General features: G+C 33.8%; 3 protein-coding genes and 1 long non-coding RNA gene across 7 annotated transcripts in view; 2 read left to right on the forward strand and 2 right to left on the reverse strand.

Moving 5' to 3' along the window:
- The window catches only part of LOC132706812 (DNA repair protein REV1), a 48,064-nt gene extending 27,503 nt beyond the window's left edge, over positions 1-20,561 (reverse strand). For all 3 annotated transcript variants that reach the window (XM_060678375.1, XM_060678374.1, XM_060678373.1), the window contains exons 1-7: positions 20,347-20,561; positions 19,464-19,568; positions 18,812-19,039; positions 18,673-18,758; positions 15,435-15,742; positions 922-1,137; positions 697-869 (exon numbers count right to left, since the gene is read on the reverse strand). In XM_060678375.1, coding sequence (XP_060534358.1) covers positions 697-869; positions 922-1,137; positions 15,435-15,742; positions 18,673-18,758; positions 18,812-19,039; positions 19,464-19,553 — 1,101 coding nt within the window. In that variant the 5' untranslated portion in view covers positions 19,554-19,568; positions 20,347-20,561. The remainder of the gene's footprint in view (positions 1-696; positions 870-921; positions 1,138-15,434; positions 15,743-18,672; positions 18,759-18,811; positions 19,040-19,463; positions 19,569-20,346) is intronic.
- LOC132706814 (aspartate aminotransferase, cytoplasmic-like) lies at positions 6,658-15,429 on the forward strand. Its single transcript, XM_060678378.1, has 3 exons — positions 6,658-8,133; positions 11,341-11,530; positions 15,278-15,429. Exons 1-3 carry the CDS (start codon positions 7,799-7,801, stop codon positions 15,413-15,415), a joined length of 663 nt encoding a protein of 220 aa, XP_060534361.1. The 5' UTR covers positions 6,658-7,798; the 3' UTR covers positions 15,416-15,429.
- Positions 20,562-21,056: 495 nt separating the features above from the next.
- Positions 21,057-21,805, reverse strand: LOC132706367 (uncharacterized). Its single transcript, XR_009619582.1, has 3 exons — positions 21,480-21,805; positions 21,321-21,432; positions 21,057-21,263 (listed from the first exon to the last, which is right to left on the reverse strand). It is a non-coding gene; the product is annotated as an uncharacterized LOC132706367 (long non-coding RNA).
- Positions 21,806-22,007: 202 nt separating this feature from the next.
- LOC132706366 (spermine synthase) lies at positions 22,008-26,245 on the forward strand. 2 transcript variants are annotated; one of them, XM_060677655.1, is made up of 6 exons: positions 22,008-22,431; positions 22,505-22,616; positions 23,085-23,207; positions 23,256-23,500; positions 23,550-23,741; positions 23,826-26,245. In XM_060677655.1, the coding sequence occupies exons 1-6, from the start codon at positions 22,156-22,158 to the stop codon at positions 23,985-23,987; spliced, it is 1,110 nt and encodes a 369-aa protein (XP_060533638.1). In that variant the 5' UTR covers positions 22,008-22,155; the 3' UTR covers positions 23,988-26,245. The 2 variants fall into 2 exon arrangements, with proteins under 2 accessions (XP_060533638.1, XP_060533637.1); XM_060677654.1 differs by lacking the exon at positions 22,505-22,616 and adding an exon at positions 22,892-23,003 and having other exon boundaries at positions 23,826-26,236.
- The last annotated feature ends 1,735 nt before the right edge of the window (positions 26,246-27,980 follow it).

Below are 27,980 nucleotides of genomic sequence, written 5' to 3' on the forward strand. Positions count from 1 at the left end.
CTTGGGTGTTTTCTATCAATGTGATAATTGATTTCACTAGGATTTTTAAATCTTTTTACGCATAATGCACACTTTTCAGATTGTTTATTCTCTTGACCGCAAAAATCAAACGTTTGAGGTTATGATTCTCAGATATTTCTTTGGTAGAAGAAATGATATTACATGCAAGAACTTTAGTTTGGTTGGTTAGGTAAAATTTGATGTAAAATATTATTCTGACTAAACTTACTTGGGTGTTTTTTAGCAATGTGATAATTGATTTCACTTGTTTTTTTTTTTGAAACTTTTTGCGCATAATGCACACTTTTGAGATTTTTTATTCTCGTAACCGCAAAAATTAAACTCTTGAGGTTATGATTTTCTAAAATGCGCTTGACTTGACTCTTGACGAGTCCGTATGTAAAAGGTGCATCAGAAGACATTGGAACAAATCAATAGTATAAATGTAGACGATTTTGCAACCACTGAAGTGGTGAATCTGGTTTTGACATTATTATTAAAAACTTTTGATACGTGGCCGGTCAAAGGAACGCTTAATTAATATCCCTAATTTGAAAATTGAAGGGCAGATCAGATGTTAGGTGCTTTAATTCTTGGTAGTATTACGGCTCTGTAAATAAAACAGATTCTAACAGAGAAGGAAAGTTGAATTTTTTCTCGACACTCAGAAGATTTGTGAATAAAACTCGTAATTACTTCAAAATCGTACGGAAGTGTCTTCAAGTCGGGACACAGTTTAACGGCCTGTCCCATAAACATTCCGTTCTTGATACCGCATCGTCTAGCCTCGTAGCTGCAACTTGCGATCTCCGACATCGAAGCGAGGCCATCGATTTTGTCTTTAATGTCGACTATCTTGGACGAGGCACCTACAAAAATCGCGTATCGCTTTTCGACGTGATACCCTAGAGGTTATACTACCTTCCGGTAAATTTTTCATATACAATTCGAATTCTTTTTCCCTAGACGCTTGGCGATTGGGATCGTTCGATTGCATCATGCCGCTCCTAGCATGCGTAATGGCCACAGGTTGACCTTTCAGTTCCGGATGGTTTCTTAGACCGACGGATACGAAGAAACAATCCATGTCTATGTGCATTACGACGGACTGTGGCGGCTGCGCACTTGTCAACTTCCCTAACAATATATAACTTATAATACGAAGTTAAGAGACAAAAATCGAAAAAGCCGCTCAAACTTAATATTATAAATAAATAATGCCTTTATTTAAAACAGTTACAACAATTTAGGTTAGAGTATTTGGGAATCATCCCAAATCCAAAAGAAAACAAACAACAACAAGGTCAAAAGATATTGTGGCTATAGTTTAGGTCTAATGCATCATAATCTCCAAAAAATAGTAACGAAAACCCCAATCTATGTTGATATTTCAAAAACCGTTTGAAAAATAAAAAACTGAACTGAGGATTACAAGCAAAACAATGAATAACATGTCAAAGAAATTTTTAATTAACTTCTTTTTAAAGACTCTCCCGAAATATCACTCGGAATATTTTTATTAATTTGCCTGATTTCATATTACATTTGAAATCATTTAAATTTGACCGTTTTTCTTTATTCGCGCACCGAGCAAAAAATCCAGTAGGGTAATATCTGCAGATCTTGCAGGCCGTTCTCTTGATCCTCTTCTACGGGAAATACTGTATTTAATTAATCACCCACTGATTGGATAAAATGGGGCGGAGCACTATCCTGTAGAAACCAAATCTGGCAAATCAGGCTGATTTAGATTTGGGAAATTAAGTGTTCTTTAAGAATTTTGTTTTTCATCCGCAAATATTAATTTTTTTGTGGATGTATGATTTTTCTACAACTTTGTTGTGTGGCTTCGTTACTAAACATTATCTGACTATGAAAAAATGGATTTAAGCTGCACATTTCAATCATAGTTTTACAGCTCCTGTAATGTAACTATCCTATATATGACAGAAAATAGTACAACTTCACAAAAGCGAAAGAATACATCCAAATCTTTCATCTTAACGGACCAATTTCCTCTTTTCCGTTCTTCCTTAGCAAAGCATTATTCATCATACATCATTATTCAGCTGTTCGTTAGTCGAAACCGTTAGTCGATCGTGATCATTCTCAAATTCTAATAAAATATTCAATCTTGTGTTCTAACGAAATTAATAAATTTTCTCTCAATTTTATTCACTCTGGATCTTCCTTGGTATTTTGTGTTAAAAAAAAATAAATACAGTGAAAACGCGCTATAGCGAAGTAAGGAATGTAGGCCGCCTTGTAATTAATAGTCTCTTACCTTCTCAGAATAATAATCTAATTACCGAGAACCTGGTAGTCATAAGTGTCTTTCTCGCAATAAGCGATTATCAGTTCTAATATCAGTGAATACGGCGAGCATGGCGAGTAAGCGAAAAATTTTATCTCTAGAAGATAAAGTGGCTTTAATTCGGGAGATAGAACGGGGAGAAAAGAAAAGGGATGTGGGACATCGATACGGACTTACACCGTCGACTCTTCTGGTAAAAAACTAAGAAAGCCAAAATTTGAAGATTTGGATCGGGCAATGTGGCAGTGGTTCCAACAGCAACGTCTTAAAAATGTACCACTCTCTGGACCCATCGTAAAACTAAAAGCAGAAAAGTTTCGTAAGAATGGTCGGGGAAGTTCAAACAGAGACATGGTATAAATTATGGATAGATAAGTGGCGAAGCCCGTGATGTCGATAGAAACGTCACTAAATATTAGCTGGAGAAGACGTGTGAGTGGAAAACTTACTAAAAAACGTATAACAGTGTTAATAGCTGCCAATATGAATGGGACAGAAAAAAAAAGCTAGTCGTGATTGGAAAATCAACTAACCCACGATGTTTTAAGAACATCAAGCAATTGCCATCGCAAATTTTTGAAGAGGAGATACGGAAATGGGATGCAGAATTAAAGCTGAGCAAAATATATATTACTTCTCTTATATAACTGCCTTACACATCCCCATATTCCAAATCTACGGAATATTGAATTGGCATTTCTTCCATCCAAAACAACAAGTGTATTACAGCCGATAGATCAGAGCGTAATAAAAAGTCTTAAGAGTCGATACAGGAAACACATTCTAATGGAAGACAAATTTCCCATTAATATGCTAGATGCGGTCAACTTTATAAGTAAAGCTTGGAAAAACGTGACAGCAGAAACAATTGAACAATCAGAAGATGTATGGCATATCAAAAAAATTCAAAAGAACATGACCGATTATTTGAAACATTAAATGTAGTTCTTAAATATTTATATAAAATGTTCTTAAATATTTATATAAAAAAGCAGTCCCTTCAATTTCGCTATATAGAGTTTCGACTGTGTTTCAATTCTCTGTACAGTTTCCTTGAATTACACAGTAGTAAAATCAACCGACAAAACGGGCACAACTAGCCAAAATGGAAAACTATTGACATTTACATTCCGTAATGTCTACGAACCATCAGGACTCGTGTTTTGCGGAGGTGGAGTACGTTCCTCCCCCCGAATTGTGGAGGCAGCAACTTTTCGATGACGACGCCTTACCGAAAAAAGTCGATTTGGGTAAAAACATGACAAATTTGTAGTCAGTTTTTTCTACTTGTCGAATGACGTCGCAGTTACTGACACTTACAAAAACGACGACGGCGATCGGCCTTTGCCTGTGGTTAAAACCGTGGAAAGGGTGATTAACAACGACTTGTATCCCAGGAAAGAGCGCCTGCCTCCTTTGGGATATGAAGTTTTCTCCGCGCATTGCGTGAAGATTCTCCTGGGTATGATCGCATAAAATGACATAGTTTCGCACTATACCGCGTGATCCAGGAGTCGATAATCCGGCCCGTCTTGAAAACCACGCTTTCGGCATACAAACGGTTTCGGGAACCGCCGCTTTACGAATCGGAGCCGAATTTCTGCGCAAAGTACTCGGGAGAGACACCGTTTACCTTTCGGAGCAAACTGCTCAGAATCACGCCACAATTTTTGCGCATTCCGGTGAGTAAATCGTTTATTATTAATTGAACCGAGGTGGCTTTTACTTAATGAAATTCCATCTAACAAAATAAATAAGAACTAAAAGTTCAGATTTTTATGAAATTATATATTTTCACATGACAATTGTTTCGACACAGCCGCATCTTTATCAAATGTAATATTTACAAACTACATGCTATATATACAGAAACATGACAATAAAATCTCCATTAATGTGGTTGTGAGAATTTTAAGTTTAATAATGGGGTGGTATTTAAATCTAATTAATCATTTTGTTAATAATCTCCACGGCTTCCAATAAATTAAATTTTCTACTTTTTGTGGCTGTATGTAAAATACCAAGATTATTGTCAAAAAAGTGTTTTTCTGTGTTTAAGTATAATTAAATATAATTAGAATGTAGACTATTGTTTTTAAACGCTCTTTTATGTTCGTTAATGCGTTTTTTGAAGGATCTACCTGGTTGGCCAATATAAATTTTAGGACATGCTCCGCATTTCAACCTGTAGACACCTGATTTTTGAGATTTTGGGCATTTCGTTTTATTGTTTTTAAAAAATTTCCCTATTATGTTGTTAATTCTGAGAGCTATTTTTTAACCACATTTTGACAAATGTTTTGAAACTTTTTCATTGGGTTCTCCTACGTATGTAATTTTTTTAAATTGTTCATGTTCTGTATTAGGTTTCGGATAAATAGAGTTTACTGTTGTCTGGATTTGTTTTTTATTTATAATTTTATCGATAATGGACGGATTGTAACCGTTGTTCAGTGCAATTTGTTTAATGATATTAAGTTCTTTGTTGTAATTTTCTGTTGAGAGTGGCGTATTAAGAGGTCTGTGTATAAAAGAGTGAAATGCGGCCATTTTTTGTGTATAAGGGTGATTTGAGCTGTTATGTATGACTGTGTTTGTGTGTGAAGGTTTGTGGTAAATGGAAAAATCCAATTTATTTTGTGTTTTCGTAATAGTTAAGTCTAAAAAATTAATACAGAGTTATCCTGTTCAATCTCGATAGTGAATTTTATACGATTATGTAATGAGTTAATCTAATTTAAAAAAAAAATAAAACGAAGTGTCCAAAATCTCAAAAATCAGGTGTCTTCAGGTTGAAATGCGAATCATGTCCTAAAATTTATATTGGACAAACAGGTAGATCCTTCAACAAAATCATTAACGAACATAAAAGAGCGTTTAAAAATAATAGTCTAGATTCTAATTCTGCTACACACTTAAACACAGAAAAACACATTTTGACGACAATTTTGATATTTATATACACCAAAGTATACAATATGATCCCACCAAATTATATTAAAAACCAATCAAAACAGTAATTACCGATTCATCACTTTTTAATGACAAGGATAAATACCAACTAATAGTTATGAACCCTCAACCTCCAAAGTTATATTCTTTAATTAAATTACACAAACAGCATATAAGGCCTGTAGTTTCTTTTCAACAGCACCATCAGTTACATTTTCAACAAGATTAATTAAAATTTTAGAATGTAATACTGCCTTTAAACCTAGATATGCTGTCAAAAGTTCATTCGAACTAATTAACAAGGTTAAAGACATAAAAATTCCTCCTAAGGCAGTTTCCCTTGATGTTGAAAACTTATTTCCTAGCATTCTACCAATTGACGTAATAAACATAATAGACAATATTCTCACGCAGAGACAAGTTAACCTTACAAGACTTGCTAAGTTGTTTAATAGTTTGTTTAGACCGAAATTATTTTGAATTTAATGGTCAATTTTATATTGCTAAAGAAGGTTAATTATGCGAAACCCATTTATGTATTCATTAATCACTTAATGTTACATATTTATTCACATACAAGGTGTTTAAAAAAGCATATTATATAGCAATTTAAAAGATTTTCTAAAAATTTTTTGAACGTTACATTAATATATTTGGCAAACGATATTTCATTTTTTATAGGGGATTAAAACGGTATGACTGGGTTTTCTCTCCCAAGTGTCCTGTATTTTATATTTGTAGGTTTCAACATTAAAAGATACCGCTACTGGAATGCATTCACGTTTAGTTTGGACTTTGAAGGACTTTTAGAAGATTTGCAACAGGCACCAGAGGGAGCTGTCGTTCTGTTGCAACCGAGCGGCCACAACCCCACCGGATGTGATCCTTCTAACACGCAATGGAAATCTATAGCTAAAAAGCTGAAGGGCGGCCGGCTGTTGCCTTTTTTCGATCTACCTTATCAAGGCAATATAGTTTACAGACCACTTTTTTTAAATTTCGGTCATCTTAATATTTCCAAAATAAAATAAATTAATTGTTTTGCTTTATATAACGATTCCTGATATTTGTGAAAGACTTGACATTTGATTGTGCTTAATTTTTAGAGTTTGGATGTAGGTATCGACTTCTACTTCTCAGCTAAATTTGAAGTCAATAGTTGCGAATTTTTGAATGTAGCACAGAATATCCCGAACACAATACGTGAAAACCTTAAATACAAACGTTTTAGCTGTCTATACGGGCTATATGGCCATGTATAAGGAACTCATAACTGATACACAGTCTCCTAGTTAGTTATGGTCAATTATTATTAAAAAAATATATCGTTATAGGGAACACCTATATAAGAAAATTTTAATTAGTGAAAACCCTTTTGGCGATGTTTTTATTTTGAAAACTGATTACATATAATTTTGGTAAGGCTGATTTAAAAAAAAACTCTATCCATTTATTTGTATCACGTAGGGTTTCTTATTTCTAAAATAATTTATTTTTTTATTCTGTTCTAACATCCAGCCTGTTCTATGGCAAGCGGTCCAAGATTTTCAGGGAAATAGTTCAAGTGTTATTGGTCATTGCATTTTTAAAATCCTTGACTTTGCAATGCTCTTATCTGTACTTCAACAATAATACCATCTTTATCTTGACACCAGATATGGCTGGAAATTTCTCGAACAAATATTTGAAACACTGTCCATTTTTGTCTAGGGCTTTAACAAACTGCTTCATCAAGCCAAGTTTGACGTGAACTGTTTTCGGGTATCTCTAAATACATATTTGCTACCAGGTGTAAAGCTTGTGATGATGAAAAAAAAATCATCAGTTATCAATTCTCTTGTTTACAGAGCCGCAAAACTATCTCAGCCCGAGTCACTGAACCCAGAATTAAACCACCTTATCTCTGCTCTTCTTCTCTCTAATAATTTACACATTAAAGATATTAAGCGTTCCATCAAAAAATACACTTCACCACAACCTTCCAATAGCAATGAAGCCGAAAGCAATGTCCTACACTTGCCACTACGATCCTTCCTTACATTCAAAACATCACTGACCACATATCAAAAGTTCTAAAGAAGTATAACGTCAAAACCGGTCCGTCATTGGAGAAACCGGACGAAAAATATCAACTAGGCTCAAAGAACACGAAAGAGCCGTACGACTAAGACAAATAAACTCATCAGCTGTTGCCGAACACAATCGCGAAACCGGACATAAAATTTTATTCGATAAAACTAAAATTCTTGCATGTAAAGTCTTCTACCAACGAAAAATCCTAGTCTATAAAAATCGATAAGCAACCTGACAACCAGCTCTCTACCTGTCACCAATATGGGCATCAGTCATCCGAGACGGTGTTTATGCCCCTCATTTAACTCCGCCCTCCTCAAACACTCTATAAGCAGGTACAGAGTAAAATGCGAGCCAGTTTCAATCAAGCTCCGAATAAGCCAACAGGATGATTGGCGAAACGTCAGCAAGCAAAAATCGACGCAGGAGAAAAATTAAATGAAGTGATAGAGCAAAAATATGTTTTTTGGAAAAAGGACCCCCAAAAATATACAAATAAGCAATCAGCTTTCAAACATAAAAATCACCGTAGACCTGTGTTACCGATTAACCTCAACCGTAGGTTTAGCGACTGGGGATCCAGCGGAAGACGCGTGGCCTGTGCGGTACTTTGCACAGACCGGGTTTGAACTATTCTGTGCTCAATCGTTTTCGATTAATTTCGGACTGGCTGACGAGCGGGTCGGAAATTTGACTGTGATACTGAAGTGCGTCAAGAAAATCGCCGCTGTACGATCTCAGTTCGACTGTATCGTCAGGAGTATTTATTTCAGCCCTCCCAGTCGTGGGGCAAGGTGATTATTTTTATTAACTTGCTTAAAATATTGTATTTTAGGCTTACCCGCATCTTTATGAATATTTAGGACCTGTTACAGACTTCTCGATGATCCTTTTCAACCGTACCTGGACAATTTCTGCTTATCAGATCTACTTTTGAAGGAGGCCTTTCTTTATCATTTTATATTTTCAACTTGTGTGTGTGTTTATACAAAATTTCTACTACAATACTTTTAATGATGATGGAATTTTTCCACCGCAATCGCTTAAATTAATTGTTGGTAATTAGCACCATTGGTCCTCCAACATAGTTTATAGCAAAAATTCGAGCATCTTATATTAGATGTAAACTATTTTCCGGTTAGTTCAAACTCCGAACTAACCGAAATTCTTAACATAAATTAAGATACAGTATGAAGTCCGGATATAGTCAACTAGAAAGTTGCATCAAAATTGGTTCGCTGTATCCGAGGTTTACTATAATCAATAAATAAACTTTAGTATACAACTGATGTTTACCTGGAGGTTATTAAATGCCATGATATACATGCATTTTTCAAGATATTACGCATTCTGTACAAAACAAGTAGCAAGTGACCAAGAAGAAGTAAACAACATCTAAAAAAAAATACATGTACCCACCTACTCCTAATTCATCATCAGAGTCAACATCATCTTCTGCTTCAAAGAATCCTGCATATTTGTAACAGTTTGCAATAGTGTTTTTCCTAACTTTCTGCCCAGATGAATAAAATTTACAGCATCCAATAAGCTCACTGAAAACTCTTGTCCATCATCAATTGCTTCTATCATCTTTATTAGCAAAAACCAGTTTGATTTGATTCAACGGAACGTTGGGATGTGCTGGGATCTACTAGAAGAGCAGCTCTTCGGTAAATAAGTCAGATGTTATCCAAGCTTTGCTGTTTGACCTGTACTTGACAGGTAGGGTCTTGTTTTTAAAACATCTTGGGTTTATTGATTTACCGATAACAAACAGCGTTCTCTTTTTTGTCCCAGAACTGCTATTCGAAACCTTGGACAATTTTCCACCTGCAAACCTTTTTCCTTGAAATTTCAATGTCTCATCAGGGGTTAGTTTGTAATATTTGCAAAGATCAGGCAAACCGTTGTGAGCCAGTTATTAACAAGATTCATATCAACTGATGCAGACTCACCAACAATTTTTCCTCCAAAGATACATTTCTCTTCTTCTTCTTCTTCAAAATTCTTTTATTCTACTTCCCATTTCACTTGCTTTTTGCTGCAGAACTGGACCACTTATGGGAACATTTTCTGTAAAAGTCCCGTATTGATGCCTTCATGGGCTGATTTTCTGAGCCTTTCACAACTTGCATTCACTTGAAAATAGGACGAGAGAATCCTATCTTTTTTTCCAGGTAATGAAGACATTTGCTTTAGGCAATTTCATTTCACGAGAAATATCACTTTGTTTCGTACCACTTTTAATTTTTGTATCGTAAATCGTATTTTTTTTTTTTAAGTTTTGTTTGTTTCTCCATTTGAAGGTCTGTCATCAATATTCTCCACGAAATCTGAATCACAACTAAGATCAAAACAATAACAAAACAAATGTGCTATGTATCAGTTCATTAAAAATAGAAAATCAATCTTAATCTTGACGAACTTTAGTTCACTGTATCCGAAAGTTCACTAGATCCAGGTTCATTATAAACAGTAAAAATTTACATTTGCCTTATGGGACTTTTTGAGTGTATTTCAAAAAGTGTTCACCATCCGGCACAAAAATCACCGGTTATCAACTGAACTTAACTTGTTTAAATAGTTTTGGATATCTTAATTATTTTTTGAAAATTGTATTTTAGGCCTTAATAAACCTTTATTTACATTGATATCTTAAAAAACGAAAAAGTGACAGCCAAGTACTACTAATATTTTTTGTTATGTTATACAATGGAACACAACTATTCGTACGGCATATATCGTTAAATATTACAACTTAAAGACTTTGAAAATCAATGCAAATTTTAAAAAATGTATTTACTTTTAATTGTTTTTTAAATACCTTTTCTTCAAATAATAAATCCGTTGCCACGCTAAACTAACCAACTCGTAGTCGTATCAGCGAAAAGAACACCTTCAAAAATATGTTATTTTTTTGAATGAAGTAATTTATTCTGAAACGGAGCTTTTTTTTTCTCGAGAATCATCCTGTTGGATTCTTCAGAGCTTAACTCCGAAGCTGGTACGCTTGTTCTATTTTACGGTAGAGGTTATGTCCTCTAGCGGCCATTTTACGAACCTGAGAATAATTTCCAACATTTTCTTTTGTCATGTCATATCAATATCGCGATATTAATTCATTAATTCGTTTGCGAGTGGGTCATGTCAAAAATAGCTATTTTTATGATTTTCTCGAAAATTTCAAGCATAATGGTATAAACATTTTTAGCTAGGATGAAAGAACGTAAAAAATAACGCAGGAAATAGTGGAAACGGCTTGACAATATCATTTTTCTCCCATGAGATATAAATAAAAATTAATTTAAAAATACTTTTTTACGTTACCATGCCAACCGCTAAGTCTACTAAGTTATTTTACCTATTTTACCCTTTATTCCAATATTGACAATAACATGTAATGCATTAATAAATTATATTGACGTTTCAATTTTTTCAATAATTTGGGACAAAATCAAATTTATCTCTGTCGTCTCTGGTACTATTACTATGCTAAGGCTGAAAAATATGTTTAATAAATACATTTTTATTTATATCTCAAACGGGAAAAAAGATATTGTCACGCCGGATCCACTACTTGTGTTTTTTTACACTCTTTCGTCCTAGCTAAAAATATTTATACCATTATATTTGAAATTTTCGAAAAAAATCATAAAAATAGCTGTTTTAGATATGAAGCGCCTCCTACCGATTCGTAAAAGAATTAATATCGTGATATTGACATGCCAGTCGAAGCCCCTATAAATATTTTAAAACTAAACTAATTTCGGCGAAATCGGATTAGGCCAAAAAAAGTTATTCAACTTAATCTGACGAGCTAGAAAACAATTGTTCACACAAAACCGTTTCCTTATCCATTATTCCTTAATTAATGTATTAATTACGTTGTTGATAATATATTTTTTTAGTTAATTGAAGACAAAAAATATATTGAGTATTAAGTATATTGTTATATTATAAGTTCGAAAAAATGCCCCCCTGCAGCTGCTTCTTTTTTCAAGGATAATCTCGTACATTTTGCAAGAGGACCATCTACGTCATCAATGGAAAGAGAACCTCCAAATTTTGGCGGCGAGACTTTCGTTTGTACGTAGGCGGCTACGGGAGGAATTGGAAGAGATGGAGGCGCCGGGAAAATGGACTCACATAACAGATCAAGTTGGACTATTTTGTTACACGGGATTGAACGAGGTATATTTTTATACTTTTTGACGAAACCTCCCCTAAGAAGTAACTATGACCTTCATGCAAAACAAAAACCTGGCTAATTCAAAAACTCATTATATATTTTTTATATAATCGCGAACAATATTTCGTCACTGTGAGATTTGCTGTCTAAGTATCAATCTGTGTATCTATAACTAAAAATCTTTTATTACGTTTTTAAGGCAAATCTACCTGTTTCACCGTTTTTGTCTTAAAGCCTTTAGTTCACGAGATATAATAACAAACATTTATTTAAATGGAATACCGCAATTTTGTTTCAAAGAAATTAGTTTTCTAATAAAATTTCCAGTCAAACGATATGTCATACACTTATTTTTGCTAAGTAGTTAAAAAGATATCTGCAATTTTTAATAATTACCATAGTAGGCTGTGCTTAACTGACTATCTAAGCAGCTACGATCAGATAAAAACAATTGCCATGATACACAAGCCCAGGTGTCAAAAGTGGCATCTTCGTCAATCTGTAAAAATTTTTGAAAACGAAAAGTATGACATGATAAAATATTATATTGAAAGTACCGAAAATCGACAGACGGCGTTAAATTTATATTTCCAGAAATATCCTTAAAGAAGGCAACTCAAAAATATTTTTGAAGTTAAAACGTCATCTACAATAATGCGGATCCTTTACAAAACCGCGATCTAGGACGTATAGAAGCCTAGCCAGAGAAATTAACCCGAAAACATTCATAAGGGTTATGAAGAGAAACACTGGAATTCCACGCAGCAATGCCGTGCGGGCGCTTAAAAAACATAAGTTTAGGCCCTCTCGACCCCGACAGGTGCATCAATTACGGCAACGAGATTTTGCTCAAAGAAGTGCACTTTGCAGGTGACACCTAAATAAATTCCAAGAAAACCCCGATTTTGCCAGGAAAGTTATTTGGACGGATAAGGCAATGATTTCTAGTGATGGAATATTCACCAGGTGTAACTGCTATTACTGGAAACAGTAAAATCCCCATATTATGGTGGAACAAGCGAATCAGGGAAGGTTCAGTTTTAACATATATATTTTTGATCGAAATTTAAATGCCGAAAGATACCAACAAATTCTAGAAGAGCAGGTAATTCCCTTTATCGACAATTTGCCACTTCAGCAAAATAATCAGCTATACTTTCAACATGACGGTGTACCTCCTCACAAATAAGGTCTCCAGACCTGACCCCTTGCGACTTATTTTTGTGGAATTGTAATAACTACTTCGTACTGCATCCAGGCAGCTTCTTGGGGGTAGAACTTCTTAATGCAGAAAATAGCGTCAAGAGAAAATGTAGGATATGTTTACAAGAAAACGGCCGTCAATTTGAGCATTTCTTTTAGAATTAAAGAAACTTGTGAAATGTAGATTTTGAGTGTTACGTAGTTTCATTTATAAAAATTACATTTAGGACGCACACAGCGCCCACTATGGTAAATATCAATAATTGCAAATATCTTTTAAACTATTTAATAAAAATAGGTGTATGGCACATCGTTCGTTTATTAGAAAACTGATTTTTTTTTTTTGAAAAATTGGGGGTGTCCCATTTAAAGAAATATAACTTTGTGTGATATCTCGGGAACTAAATACTCTAAGACAAAACGGGTGAAATAGACAGATTCCCAGAGATTACAATTAAAAAAGTTATAGAGGGCCTTTAAAATCGTACATTTTTGACAGTCACCCTGTAGCTTTGCCGTTAGTCATATCTCACCTTTGTATGTGAAAGTCGACACAGTTATTGCTTTGCAAAATAATAATAATAATAAATTGGCTTTACTGTTGTATATTGTTATATACAAATACACAGTAGAGACACTTAACCTCTTAAATGTTTAAATTAAAAACTAAATAGGAAGTTATAATTACATTGATAAATTAAATGATAAATGTAATAGTAATATGGAACAATAGGAAGTTATTAAATAAAAAGAATAACATTGAAAATCAAATTATTTGAGCAGTTTTAACCTGAAATATTTTTTAAAGAATTTAAGAATGTGAATCGGATATAGTATTAAAAATTACAACAGTGTTATAAGAAAATGGTCTGCGGAATAAAGATAAACGATCTTGTGGCAGTGAGAGTCTGTAGGGGTGCCTTAAAGCCACTGATTGAACATTACGAAAGTGTAATTTAGCTCGTAGGTAGGACGGATTGGATATGCTAATAATTTGGAAAACCGTAGACGCCAAAAAGTACTTCAAAGTACTGCCAATTTTTAGCAAGTTCCTGGATTTTGTGGGAAATCCTATCAAATTTACGCAAACCGAAAATAAATCTGCAACAGCTGTTTTGAATTTTTTGCAATAGAGGACTAAACCATAGTTCATAATGGAAAGGACAAGTGATTGAGCAAAAAGTTTACATGAATTGAAATTAAGGACAGTTCTATGCCTGTACAACAAAATAAGACTTTTTCACCAACAATGATACATATTCAACGAATCTAAGTCTACAATCATATATAACACCAAGGTTTTTATTACAGTTCACAATTTTCAAATAAATACATTTGGGATACTTGTTCAATGTTAGGTTTAGGAGAAAAGAACATTACGCTGCATTTTTCAGCATTAAGTAGAAGAATATGCCAAGAAGAATATAGAAATAAGTTATGCAAATCCAAATTGATATGAACTGAAGCAATATCAAATAATTTAGGATCGAAGGAGTAAAATAGCTGAGTGTCATCAGCAAATGAATGCAAATTCAAATGTTCAATGGATGTATAAATATCAGAAATATAAATTAAGGATAATAGAGGTCCAAGGACAGAACTTTGCGGTACACCTGATGAAACAGGGAGAAATTCAGGACTAAAGAACTAATAATGCGATCATTGATGTGTACAAGTGCACTAATAGTACTAAAACCTTTACGAAATGTAGATTGACTGTCAGTGAAAATATGATTTTAAATTACATAATCATAAATTTGTACATTTATGACTTTGCCCAAAATGTTAGAAAAGGTTGGAAGATTACTGATTGAACGAAGGTCTGAGAATTGGCTTGTACTGTTATTTTTTAGCCAATGGTGTGATCAAAGCAAACTTCCAAATAGTAGGAAAATAGTCTACTTACAAATAGCAATTAATAATACGTGTGACATATGGCGTGGTAATATGAAGGGTCATCTGAAGCATTGTAGCGGGTACACAATCAACACCAGCAGAATTGGGAGTTTAATGTTTTTAAGTTTAAATGCAAATGATATATTCGAGTTGAACTTGCGATTTTTATAGAAAGACGTGGTTTTAGGGCAATTGTTAATATTGCTAAAAACAGAAGCAAAATAATATTAATATCGCTGGGATTTTTTAGGTTGTTTTAAGTTTTCCAAATCTGTTTGGAATTCCTAGAATCGAAATTGTAAGACAAATATGCGGATTTTTCTTTACGTACTGCACTTGTAACAACATTCCTTATTTCTTTGTAAGCAATGTAGTCAGCGATAGATTTGAATTTTTTATATTTCGACAATAGACTATCTCTCATTTCCATCATTTCACGAATAGTATGTGTTAACCAAGCAGCACAGGTTTTGGTGATCTTAGAAACGACAAAAGGCGCATGTTTATCAAACAAAGACGTTATGAAGAAATTGAACATATCTATTTGGTGTTTCTTTTCTAATTTTGTTCTTCAACGCTATTGCGATTGTTCCATCCCTTCACCTCATAAAATAACTTTTAAAATATCGAGATTATTCAATTATTTTCAGTGCCATGTCAAACACCTGATCAAGCACCACCACATCTATATGTACAAGAGCGGAGCGCTCGCCGTCACCGGTTTAACATTGAACAATGTCAAATACATCGCCAACGGGATAAAGGAAACACTATTGTCGATACGATAACGAATAAATAATCACCCACCTTTTTCCGCTCTAAGTTTGTCCCTAGCGGGAAACTTCCCGACAGTTTTTTCCCTAAGCCGGGCCACCAGATGTTTAAATTCTGCACCGAGGGTGGCGATGAGATGCAGCCGCGAATTACTGTAGAACTCTTCCAAGAACTTCGGGTCCGAAGCTGTTTTGGCAACCCTTCCGCTAGAGGTCGCGACGTTTACGCACGCGGACGCTGTAGCTCGCGCGTGTGAGCTATCGCCGTTGCTTATAGGTTTCGTAACAATCGGGAAAGGCAAAGCCGGTTGTTTGCTACTCTGGTTGGTATACAGCAAATACCTAAAGGTATAGAACAGTTATATTTGCACAATAAATAAGAACTAAAAGTTCAGATTTTCACGAAATTATATATAAAAATAATTAAGAACTAAAAGTACAGATTTTCAGGAAATTATATATTTTGACATAACAGTTGTTTGGACAACACCGCCTCTATCAAATGTAATATTTACAAACTACCTGCTACTATATATAACGAAAAATGACCATAAAACCTTAATTAATGTTGTTGTGACAATTTAAGTTCAATAAAGGAAAATCTAATTGATCGTTAAGCAATACATTTGAATGTCTCATTTTGTTAATCTCCATGGCTTCCAGTAAATTTAATTTTCTACTTTTTGTCGCTGTATGTAAAATATCAAAGTGTGTAGCATAACTAGAATGGAGACTATTATTTTTAAACGCTCTTTTATGTTCGTTAATGCGTTTCTTGAATGACCTACCTGTTTGTCCAATATAAATTTTAGGACAAGATCCGCATTTCAACCTGTAGACACCTGATTTTTGAGATTTTGGAAATTTCGTTTTATTGTTTTTTAAAAATTTTCCTATTGTGTTGTTAGTTCTGAAAGCTATTTTTAAACCAGATTTTAACAAATGTTTTCAAACTTTTTCACTGAGTTCTTCTATGTGTGTAATTGTTTTAAATTGTTCGTGTCCTGTATTAGGTTTCGGATAAATAGAGTTTATTGCTGTCTGGATTTGTTTTTTGTTTATAATTTTATCGATAACGAACGGATTGTAACCGTTGTTCAGTGCAATTTGTCGAATGATATTAAGTTCTTTGTTGTAATTTTCTGTTGAGAGTAACGTATTAAGAAGTCTGTGTATAAAAGAGTGAAATGCAGCCATTGTGTCTGTACAATGGTGATTTGAGCTGTCATGTTATGACTGTGTTCGTGTGTGAAGGTTTATGGTAAATGCAAAAATCAAATTTGTTTTGCGTTTTTGTAAAAGTTAAATCGAGAAAATTAATAGAGTTATCCTGTTCAATCTCGATAGTGAATTTTATACGATTATGTAATGAGTTAATGTAATTTAAAAAATAATTCAGTTGTCTGTCCATTCCAACAAAGCAAGCAAAGACATCTCAGCTAACAAAGGACTAAGTGTGTTTCTCATAATCAAACCTTCCTTAGAGATGTAAATCTGTCCATTAAATTCAAAATAATTTTGGTCTAAAGATACTATTAAGCAATCTAATAAATCTTGTTTCACCAATGGGTTAACCTGTTTCCGAGTGAGAGTGAAATCTACTAAATCTATCACATCCATAGGTGGAATACTGGGAAATAAGTTTTGTACATCAAAAGACAATAGCACTGCGTTAGAAGGGATTTTGATATCTTTAATTTTGTTGATTAATTAAAAAGAATTTTTTATTGCAAATTTGGTTTAAAATCTGTGTGAAACTTTAAAATATTTACTAATTTTCTTGAGAATTTAACTACCGGGGCCGTTACATAAGACACGACTGGTGTAATGGGCATATATTGTTTATGTAATTTAACTAAAGAATATAATTCGGCGGTTGTGGATTTACAGTTGTTAAAAAGTACTTGTCTTTGTCACTAAATAGTGTGGAGTCAGTAATTACTTCCTTGACTTGTCTTTGATATAACTCGGTAGGATCGTGTTTGATACATTGGAAAAGTTCTGGTTTAAGAAAATTGTTGGTTTTTGAAATATAATCTGGAAGATCGATAGCTGTAACTGTCTTCCCTTTATCTGCATGTGTAAATATTTTTTATTAGTGACATTTGAGAAATTTCTTGGTGTTTGTTATCTATTAATTAGAATGATTCCTGTCCTTAATTGCTAATTCACAGTCGATCCCTAAACAGCCTTATTCTCTATTAATATTTGAGGCTGTAAGTTAAAGTTGAAACCTTTTTCCAAAATTCAAATTCATTTCTAGAAAATGTTGTGTCTGAGCTCTATAATCAAATGTGTCAAATTCTATGGGATTAAGTCTATGAGACAATTTACATAAATGTTGTTTGTGTCCCGTTTTCTGTACTCGTGTCTTTGTTCTTCCTTCATCCATTTTGTCAGGCCTTGGATCTGGCCTTTCCTTGCAGCGGGACCTCTGTTGTTGGTTTCTAATTTAATAAACTACAGAACACGAACAATTTAAAACAATTACATACATAGGAAAACCCAGTGAAAAAGTTTCAAAACATTTGTCAAAATGCGGTATAAAAATAGCTTTCAGAACTAACAACACAATAGGAAAATTTTTAAAAAACAAACAAAAAAAAAACAAAGTGTCCAAAATCTCAAAAATCAGGTCAGGTGCCTACAGGTTAAAATGCAGATCTTGTCCTAAAATTTATATTGGATAAACATGTAGATCCTTAAGAAACGCATTAACGAACATAAAAGAGCGTTTAAAAACAATAGTCTAGATTCTAATAATGCTACACACTTAAACACAGAAAAAAACACATTTTTGACGACAATTTTGATATTTTACACACAGCCAGAAAAAGTAGAAAATTAAATTTATTGGAAGCCGTGATGATTAACAAAATGAGACATTCAAATGCATTGCTTAACGATCAATTAGATTTAAATAGCTTTCCTTTATTGAACCTAAATTTTCACAACATTAATTAAGGATTTATTGTCATTTCTCGGTATATATAGTAGCAGGTAGTTTGTAAATATTACATTTGATAAAGACACGGTGTTGTCGAAACAATTGTCATGCGAAAATATATAATTTCGTGAAAATCTAAACTTTTAGTTCTTATTTATTGTGTTAAATGGATTTTTGTCAAGTAAAAGCCACCTCAGTTCAAAATCTGGATGTCCTATTATTTATTAATTATCCAGTTTTGTTTGCCATTACAGGAAAATTTTAAATGTACCCAAAATTGTTAATTTCACAGACAGGAAATATAACCACAAAGTACAGCACATACCTTTTAAAATCTATCAGTTTTCCCAGCGCTATACTCTCGATTATCCACGCCGGTTTAACAACAGGAACGGCTCCCAAATGCTTTATCTAAAACTCGAGTGTTATGAACACAAATTACGAGGAAATCGAGTAGGTGTTACTTTCGTGTTGGGCAAATTCGAAGCTATAATGTGGGTCGTGCTCGGCACCTGATACATGTGGTATTCGCCGCCGTGGGCTGCCATCAGATCTTTCAGCTCGTTAGCTGGAGGGTGCGTGAGCCCGTTTACCAGTATCTTAACTCCAGCAAAAATATCGGACAATTTTTCGATCGGGCCGTTGTGAAATTGATCGAGGAGCTTCGACCGCTTCGCGGCCATGTAACCGCCCTATTAACAAGACGTTACTATAGAGGATGTTCGAAAAATAAACGGAGATATTTTGCAGTTGATAAATAAATCTTTTTTATTATTAATAATCCAGCAAATACCTACTGGATATGGAACCAGTAATATACGAAATATTTTTGATGTTTGATAATACAGGAACTTAGGATACTACTACGGAAAAAAAAACTACTTTGCGGCATTCAATGACCAACATGACCGCTGACAGATCGTTTATAAGTGGCATTTTTTCGGCAGCATTTTTGCAAACAATGCTTAGATCTCGTTAAATGTGATAACAGACCCAACCTTATCCCACCACTTTTTTCAAATCAAAATGTTTAAATAAAAATCGAATGTCTTCAGTAAACACAGAATTTTGTTATTGCCACTTTAGTACCACCGAAAGCTATTTATTTATACATACCCATTCCTCAAACCCATCGTCTGTATTTTTGAACGTGTTACTTTTTTTCCTAGTTTCGTTATTTGTTTTTGATCTACTTCGTTTCCACATTAGATTCGATGAAATCTGCAAAAAAATATAAACAAATGAAGCACAACAATCTTTGAACAATTTTTTTACGCTCGTAGGCTAAATGTTAATGATCAAACAATAAATATGGATACCAAATATACTAGAAGCGTTCATACCAAACCATGTCCTTATAAATTAAAAACCCTAAATTTGACCCTAAATTTATTTGCCCACATAGTCGCACATAAATGCAAGAAGCATTTCTATGTGCCCTATGTTATATTCATGACATTTAAACAAAAAATATAATATTCTATTTTATATAATTTCATTACATAGTATGTTCAATAGTGCATCAATAAATAAATAATAAATAAATTCCATAAAAAGGATTTACAAGCTTGAATATATTTTCTAGAATTAGTAATATTTTTTATCTCTTCTGGTAAAATATTATTTACTTTGGGGCCAATATGTGTAAAAAAAATTAAATTTATATTATTGTAATTGGTTGGTACTTGAATATTTCTATCTGTTCCGAGAAACTTTTGGATATGTTTGATTTTGATTGCATTAAAATAGTTGATTCTTACATAAAGAATCCATAAAATCTTACACATGCCAAATGTGCTTTAGACAAAAATGCTAATCAAACGTTAGCGTGAATTTAAGCCTTAATAAAAAGATGCTTTAAATATGTCTGCTATCGAGAAGCTTTAATTGGCCCTTTAAGGCAGACACCCCTTAGCATTCCCTGAGTTTGCTGCAAATTCATGAGATGAGAGTTTCAGAGAACAAATTACAAAAATTTAGAATACCTTAAAGTACTTACCAGTTCAAAAAAAAATTTACAGAACCTATTCGAAAATCCCAATTATCCAGTGGAATTTGAATGGGACTACTAATCGCAATTATATATGGACCAATATGGTTAAATTTTTAGGCCACTTCAATGATTTTTGATTGCTTTTTCGTATGTCTATAGGTAAATATAAACAAAAATAAAAAATACCTATCAACAATAACATGGCAAAGCCAAACATAACCTTCTTTCGCTACAGTCACGGAATACTACAACAGCCACAGAATGCTGAGGAAGGCATTTACATTAGGGTATGAAAGGAATACGGGCTAAAAATAGACGTTAATTATTGTTTAGGTCTGGAAGAGGTAGGGCATTAGTATTTAAATATTTTTTCAGGAATCTTGTAAAAAAACATTGTTTTTTTTTTCATGGCCGTGTAAATTTAATACGGACATTTCATTATTAATATTCATTTGCTATTTTAAAAACAATATGATTTAACTGGTCCTTAGTCCAGGTTGTGTTGCAGTGTTGATCTATTACGTTTCATTTTTTTTTCACTTCAGTAATAGTTTTACCAGATATTTTATCACTTCTCTTTATTGGAATAAATTGTTTTATTGGAACATGTAATTATAGTAATTTTAGTGCTAAGGTGATAAAAATATTTAGAAATAAAAACACAACATTTTAAATTTATATATTTACTTCAACATAAAATAAACATATATCTCAGCTACCTTTCCACATTAGCATATGTTATCTTTTCAAACCCTATTTAAAAGTCGGTAAATCTTATTTTATCCACATAATTGGATTCAGTCTCAAGATTTTCACCTACTGCTTGCTCAATGTGTTATATTTAATTTTTGCCCTTTTGCCACAGAACTTCCCCTGTGATCACATTTGGGTTTAGATGGACAAGACGATAGACGGTACCGCACCTGTGACAGAGATTATGCTACTTTCACAGGATTTAAAAATTAATAATTAAACACAACCTTTGATCAAACGAGGTTTTTTTAATTTGGCTGTTAGTACCTCTCCGGTTGATTCAATAGTGCAGGTTGTAACTCTTTCAATCTCAAAGGGTTTAAAATGAAGCTCACATACCTTAAAATTAATAATATAGACTTCTACACTTGCCAAAACCATTTTACCTTAGTGTTTTTTGTTGGAATAAATGAAGGTTCTCTTTTTATTCCTTTAATCCATTGTTTCCGCAAAACCTCATCTTTTGGGAATGAGAATATTGCCACTTTTGGTCCATTGTTATAATTACCCCTACAGTTGGGAGCACAACAAGCGTTTACCATTATTAATTTTAAATATTGATTATTAAATACGCAGTCTCCGGTGTAAAGAACTGGGCATCTTCTCGCATACATACGACTATGTACCACAAACACTTACAAAAATATTTGATTTACTTTTGTACAAAATTTCTTATATTTGTTTGGAGACTGGACCATAGATAAGAGATAGTAAGTTGAAAAACAACACAACTAAACCAGTGATACGTGTTAAGGGAAATGTTTCATCACAGAATACCAAACCAAGTTTTAGAAAGGTTAATTTTAATTTGTAACACTCACTATTTTTTTATTAAAAAAATATTTTGAAGGATACTGAATTGATCGAAAAGGTTTATGGGAATTTGTTGGGGAGTTTTTTTTTCATCTGATAAATTTGGGTTGGTTGCTTCTATTTTTTGGCAGATCCGCAGTAATCTGTTTAATTTGACATTTTCAATTAAATGGAATTAAAAAGTGAGGTTACATTAAATTGGTGTTAGTCAAAAGGTATCCACCAATCGGTTAGCCAAATTTGCAAATAATGGCAGTAAATACAATTCTCCTCGATTTTTCGGTTGATCCAAATGTTGTGAAAAACAATTCTTCGGTTTTGTCGACAAACATAGAAAATGTTTTGCGAGATTTTTTATCGGGTTTAAAAACTGTTAGTTGCTTTAGTCTGGACGGGAGCTCAGTGAAGATTTACACCGCCGAACCTGGGATCCTTCTAAATTTAAGGATTTACACTAGTGGATTAGTTACCGTCAATATTGACTATTTTAAGGGTGACAAACAGGAAGCGATATTATCCTTCGAGGTAAGGATTGAACTATTTGGCCAGAGAGCACATTGTTCCCATATAAACACAAATAAAAATATATTTTTTCCAGCTAAGTAAAGTATTTGAGCAAAAACTAAGCATTGCCTTAGATTCGTTTAGATCAAAAATGTTCCCTCCGGTTAAAAGAGGGGCTGCGATAGACGTTTACTTATCTAGTTCAGGTTCGATATATTGTTGGGCCCCTTTTGTTCTGGGAATGAAATGTAGATATTCGAAACTTTTCGGCACCATTATTGTGACATTTTATTTTCGCACTTTCAAGTTTTTGCTTGTTTTCCCCATTTCCGAAATTGATGTTAATCCCTTTATAAGCTATTTTTGTATTGTTTTTCAATTTATATTAAAGGGACAATCCAGAGCGATGACATGTGGATTACCCTTTACTATTAACTTTTCATCAAATCATTTTGCTTGCATGTTACCTAATGTTTTATAGAAATGTCATGAGCTAGAAAAACTAGTCAAGGAAAGGGTCCTAGAGATAAAGAGGGCGCAGTCTTTAATGCCCTTGAAGCGAGGTCTGTTCATTAGATATTTCCCAACGTCAGGTAAGCTTTTTGGTATATTGCTTATCATGCTTAGAGATTGATGAGTAAAGTTTTTTTTGTAACGTCTCAATATGTTTCCAGATGAAAGGTTGTTGGAGTATGATATCGACAGTTTGGTGTTTGAAGAGGCGACGCCTTTCCAAAAAGTTCAGATAGTACACTCCAAGAGCCTAGGCAACATGCTCGTACTGGATGACTTGCAGAGTAAGCGTATAACATTCAGGTTAGTCCTTTTTTAAAAGGTTGTTTTAGATATTGCCGAGTCGGATCTGATTTATACGGAAACCCTCATGCAGAGGGGCAAGGAAAATTACAGAGATGCCGAAATTGTGATATTGGGAGGCGGAGACGGGGCGCTCTTGTATGAATTACTAAAAGAGAAGCCCAAGGAAGTAGTAATGTTAGAAATTGACGAAGTTGTGATGAGAGCTTGCGCTAAATACATGCGTTCGATATGCGGCAACGTCCTAGACAAATACAGCGGACCCAACTATAAGGTAATTCCACTTTTTTCCGCACGCAACATATACATTTTTTTGCTTTTAGATAATCGTAGGTGATTGTATGAAATCTCTGGAGCAATACATCAAGGAGGATCGTAAATTCGACTATGTCTTCGGCGATCTGACAGACGTTCCTATTTCTGACAGTCTGTCTGGGGAATTGTGGACTTTTATTAACAAAGTGCTGCAAATGTCCTTTAAAGTGTTGAAGCCAAGTGGAAAATTCATGACCCATGTAAGTTTCCGCATGATATTACCCAGATAGGTTAGGTCAAGCTCCGGGAGATCGGAGGTTTTTTTATTTTTTCTTTCTCTTTAGTTGACTGGGACGTCATCCCCTGACTGCATCGAGATGTACAAGTCTCAGCTGAATAAGATTCAGCCTCCCGTTACTTTTACCACTTCCAACGCTTTCGTTCCGTCATTCTTAGAAGACTGGGTTTTCTGCCAAGTCAGTTTTGCCAAAAAGGCGGTCGAATAACGTAGCGCGTTCTCGCGAGTTTTAGAAAAAGCCAGCCTTATTTTTGATATATTTGTTGAAAATGCTTTTGGGAAAATTTCTAGGAGAGTTTCTAATCTCACTTTTTCTAGTTTTCTACTCTCGAATGGCTTTGTATACTGCTTCGTTATGGTTCCATTATCATTACGGAGTGACCCAAATGAAACTATCGTACCTGTTTGGATAGGTTTTAATTATAGGTTTACAATATTGACAGTTGTGATAGGATCAAGTCTGAATCTCACCAGCGGTTACCCTAGTCCGTATTCACGTGTATTTCCAATGCATTTTTCAGAAATATATTTAAAAATATGGTGGCTAGAATTTAGATATTGCTATGTAGACCACGTAAGCTAGTAAATGCCGTTTATTCTAAGGACGGGCAGTACCTTCTCAGATTTTTTTTGTCTGTCATCCAACAGTGTGGCTCGTGGAACGTCTCGCAACAAACTACTTGTAAACGAAGTTCGTTTTCCCATTTGGTAATCGGGAGCTTGGAAAACACAGTTTTGATTCGATGTATAAAATTGGTTTTCCAGAATTTGTTGTGGTTTCTGTATGTGCTAATTGTAGTTTTTTGTCATAATTTTGCCCTAAAAGAAAAAAAATCTAAAGTAGCATGGGAATTAAAAACTGCAAGTTTCAAGAGTCATGAAATATAAAAAAGTATGGAATGGTGGATATCTCTAAATGCTTTTAAATATCGAATAAAAAAGCTGCTCAATAAAACCCAGCATTCCATCCAATCCACCACTACACACAACACAACAAACCAAAAGTATAGGATTTGTCCGTTTCTGTTTGCATACCCGGCAGATGGCGCTCTAATCGCAGAACATTTTAATTTTTGGTCAATAAACAAATCCGACTTAGTGTTATCCAACCAGATTAAAGTAACATATTGTTCGAAACCTGACAATGAAATGTTTTCATAAAAGTTTATAGTTTCTGAATTTTTTTTGAATTCTGTGTTTCTTCACATTAGTATCAATTAGATCACAGAAGATATAATCTTGACCACACTTTACGGCATGCAAAGAATCTTCAAATTTCTGAACTAATTGAGGTTATGGTGAAAAAAAATGTATATATTTTCCTTAATATGTGATAGGGACTGAGGATGACGACTAGGTTGATAAGGCGTTGACCTGCCAACTCGAACTTGCCGGAGGTTGTGGGTTCGATTTCCACCGGGAGCCTTGGGTGTTGTGAGCGTGTAAAATTAATTTACTCGTTGAAAAATGGAAAAACCTGGGCAGCCGTCTCATTGAATTAAAGAAAAAAAAACAGTATGTGATAGTGTATTCTTTCTCACAAACGAGCGAATAAATCCAAAAAAATAAATACATTTCTCAAAATTAATTTTAAAAGTAGGTCATGCCTATTGTTTATGACCAGAGATAAAAAATAATTTCAAATGTCTCAACTTGCTGACGTGTCTGTCACCAATCATTCTTCGTTGTTTTGTAATAAAAGAGTCAAAATGACTTAACCCCTATTATTAATCAATTGTCATTTTATTTGTTGTTTTTGTGTTGATGATGAGTCCATTCGATTTAAAAATTTGGTGTGAGGTCGGTGGTTTGAATAACATTGATTACGTCATTGAAGCATTCCCGGCTTCAACTAACCAAAATTATATGTTGAAATAAGAGGGAGGACTAACCTTGTTTATAATTTTAATTTAAACAAAACTTCGCAGCGAGAAGCTCTTCAGTCACCTCATAATTTTCGTTTGCTATATGTTTTATTTTGAACGCTTGGGTTGGAAGTTTGATACGTAACAAACGGAAAGGTTTCTAATACACACAAAGTGCCATATTGTATTTCGAGTGCATTTCTGTCGCAGTATTCCTATTGACCAAAGAGTTTCGCAAATAAACATTAAGTACGGGATTGTTACTGGGAAGTTTTTTTTGTTGTGTCCCAATTTATTATGTTACGTGTTACTATCGATTTGGGAATATATTCTTCATAAACATAATTTTGTTTAATTTTATTTGCACCATTTTTTGAAACCTTGTGCTGACGAGTTAAGAAAGTAACCCTATAGTGTGATCCTAATTGTGTAATTGTGCTGGTATGCTGTAACAAGAAATCTAGTTGTTTATTTCTAACATCCTCACAATCGAGCTTTTGCAATATTTCAAAATATTACTTTTTATTTTTTCTCGAATGCTGTCTTTATTGACACGCAAATGTGATTTTAAATGTTGAACTTTCCTTTATATCTAAATTCAAGTTTCACGTAGTTCGAGAACTTTACGAGGTTACAAACAAGGAGGAAATAGTTTTTTTTACTGGTTATTTGGTCCTCCAACTCAGACAATTTGCGCGGTAACTATAATTCTAAATTCCTAAAGGATGCCTTCGTAAAGAAAGGGTCTGGACTATTCCATCATCCTCTTAAGTTTATTAACATAATTATACCGTGAAACAAACTTCTAAATAATTATGTCACGCGAGATATCCGATCCATCTAGCCTGGATACCAGCGTGAATATAAGACAATCGGAAACCGAGCAATACATCATACAAATCTATAAACATCCACGCCAAACAAGCACTAATTCACAAAACTGTAGGCACTACGTCCCTAACAATTCAATTACAAGCTGTATTAAACAAAATTTTTACGAACGATCCAATTTTTCAACCAATTTCTAACTTTTTTGCAACCGGGCTAGAACAAAAGGCCATGTGCAATCGTTAAATCGTCTCCCCCAAAAAAGTAGGTTCTTCTTCTACTTCTATTGGCCAAGACTACTAGGATCATTCGGCCAAAAAAGTAGATTATTCCTATATTACTCATACATCAAAAAAATACCGAAGTAGGAAAATGAGGAATTGTCAATTGATGGCGATTATTCATCTGGAGATAATCGACATATTTATATAAATGTCCTGGTATAGTTAAAACATTTATTTCTTCGTCAAGTTGGAGATTTTCGACAAGTGAACGTTAATCGTTCGGCACTTACTAGCTCTCAAGTTCATACGTGCGTCTTGTTGCGGGATTAATTTTTATCTGAGTCGCACCAACTATCGCAGTTAAACGATACTAGTTAACATACGGATTTTGTTAACCGCGTAATAGCAGAAAAAAGAAGACGTCTGTGACGAACACTGATAAAATTAATTTGTTTTGGTTGGCCAAACCAAGGCAAAACCATGGACCACTGAAATTTTTAGATTTGTAAATTATAAAAAAGTTGATCAATTTTTCATCGTTTCTTTGACAAAATCTGTTAATCTTCTGTCAGTTCTTTTTTTAAAATCCCAACAGGCAAATGACTGCTGATGAGTGACCGTTTAAGCTCAAATTCCATTTTACGGATAACTGTTAAATAATTAAATATAAGTTAAATAATTATGGTTGATTTTAAAAGAAATCAATAATTAAAATACGGTAATTTTAAGTTTACTAAATGGGTTTTTCTTCTTAGAGACAATAGAATTACGATAACCCGTACAAAATCGGTCAGGTGGTATGCCTGCTTCGGCCGTTACAATTGTTTATCCGATGATGACACGCGCGTTATTGAAAAACAACGATCAAAGACACGTACTACAATAGACTAACGAAATAATTTCGCAACAGCCCCATTAGTGGCTGCCTTTTCTGGCTACCGCGACCTACTAATTTGAAACTTGTAACCTGTAATATTTAGAATATCATGTGCTGAATTGTATGCTTAGCTTTATAATCTCTCAGTGACTTTTGTTTTTGGAGGTTAAAAATTTGGTTAGTTAGGTTTGTAATGTTTTAAAAAATAAATATACGTTATTAGTTGTGTATAAAAAAGCGAGAAGTAAAATTGTAACAGGCTCGTTAATTTAAGTGAAATGTAATTTAGTTGATTTAAACTAATATACCAAAAAGCACAAAATAAGGTGTATCATTTAATGAAGCTGGTTCATATTTTTTAATAGTTTTAAAACAAACAGTTCACTTCAGTTTTGATATTAGACTTT

The sequence above is a fragment of the Cylas formicarius genome, unplaced genomic scaffold (assembly GCF_029955315.1).
Source record: "Cylas formicarius isolate icCylForm1 unplaced genomic scaffold, icCylForm1.1 PGA_scaffold_8__14_contigs__length_24414737, whole genome shotgun sequence".
Lineage (NCBI taxonomy): Eukaryota > Metazoa > Arthropoda > Insecta > Coleoptera > Brentidae > Cylas > Cylas formicarius.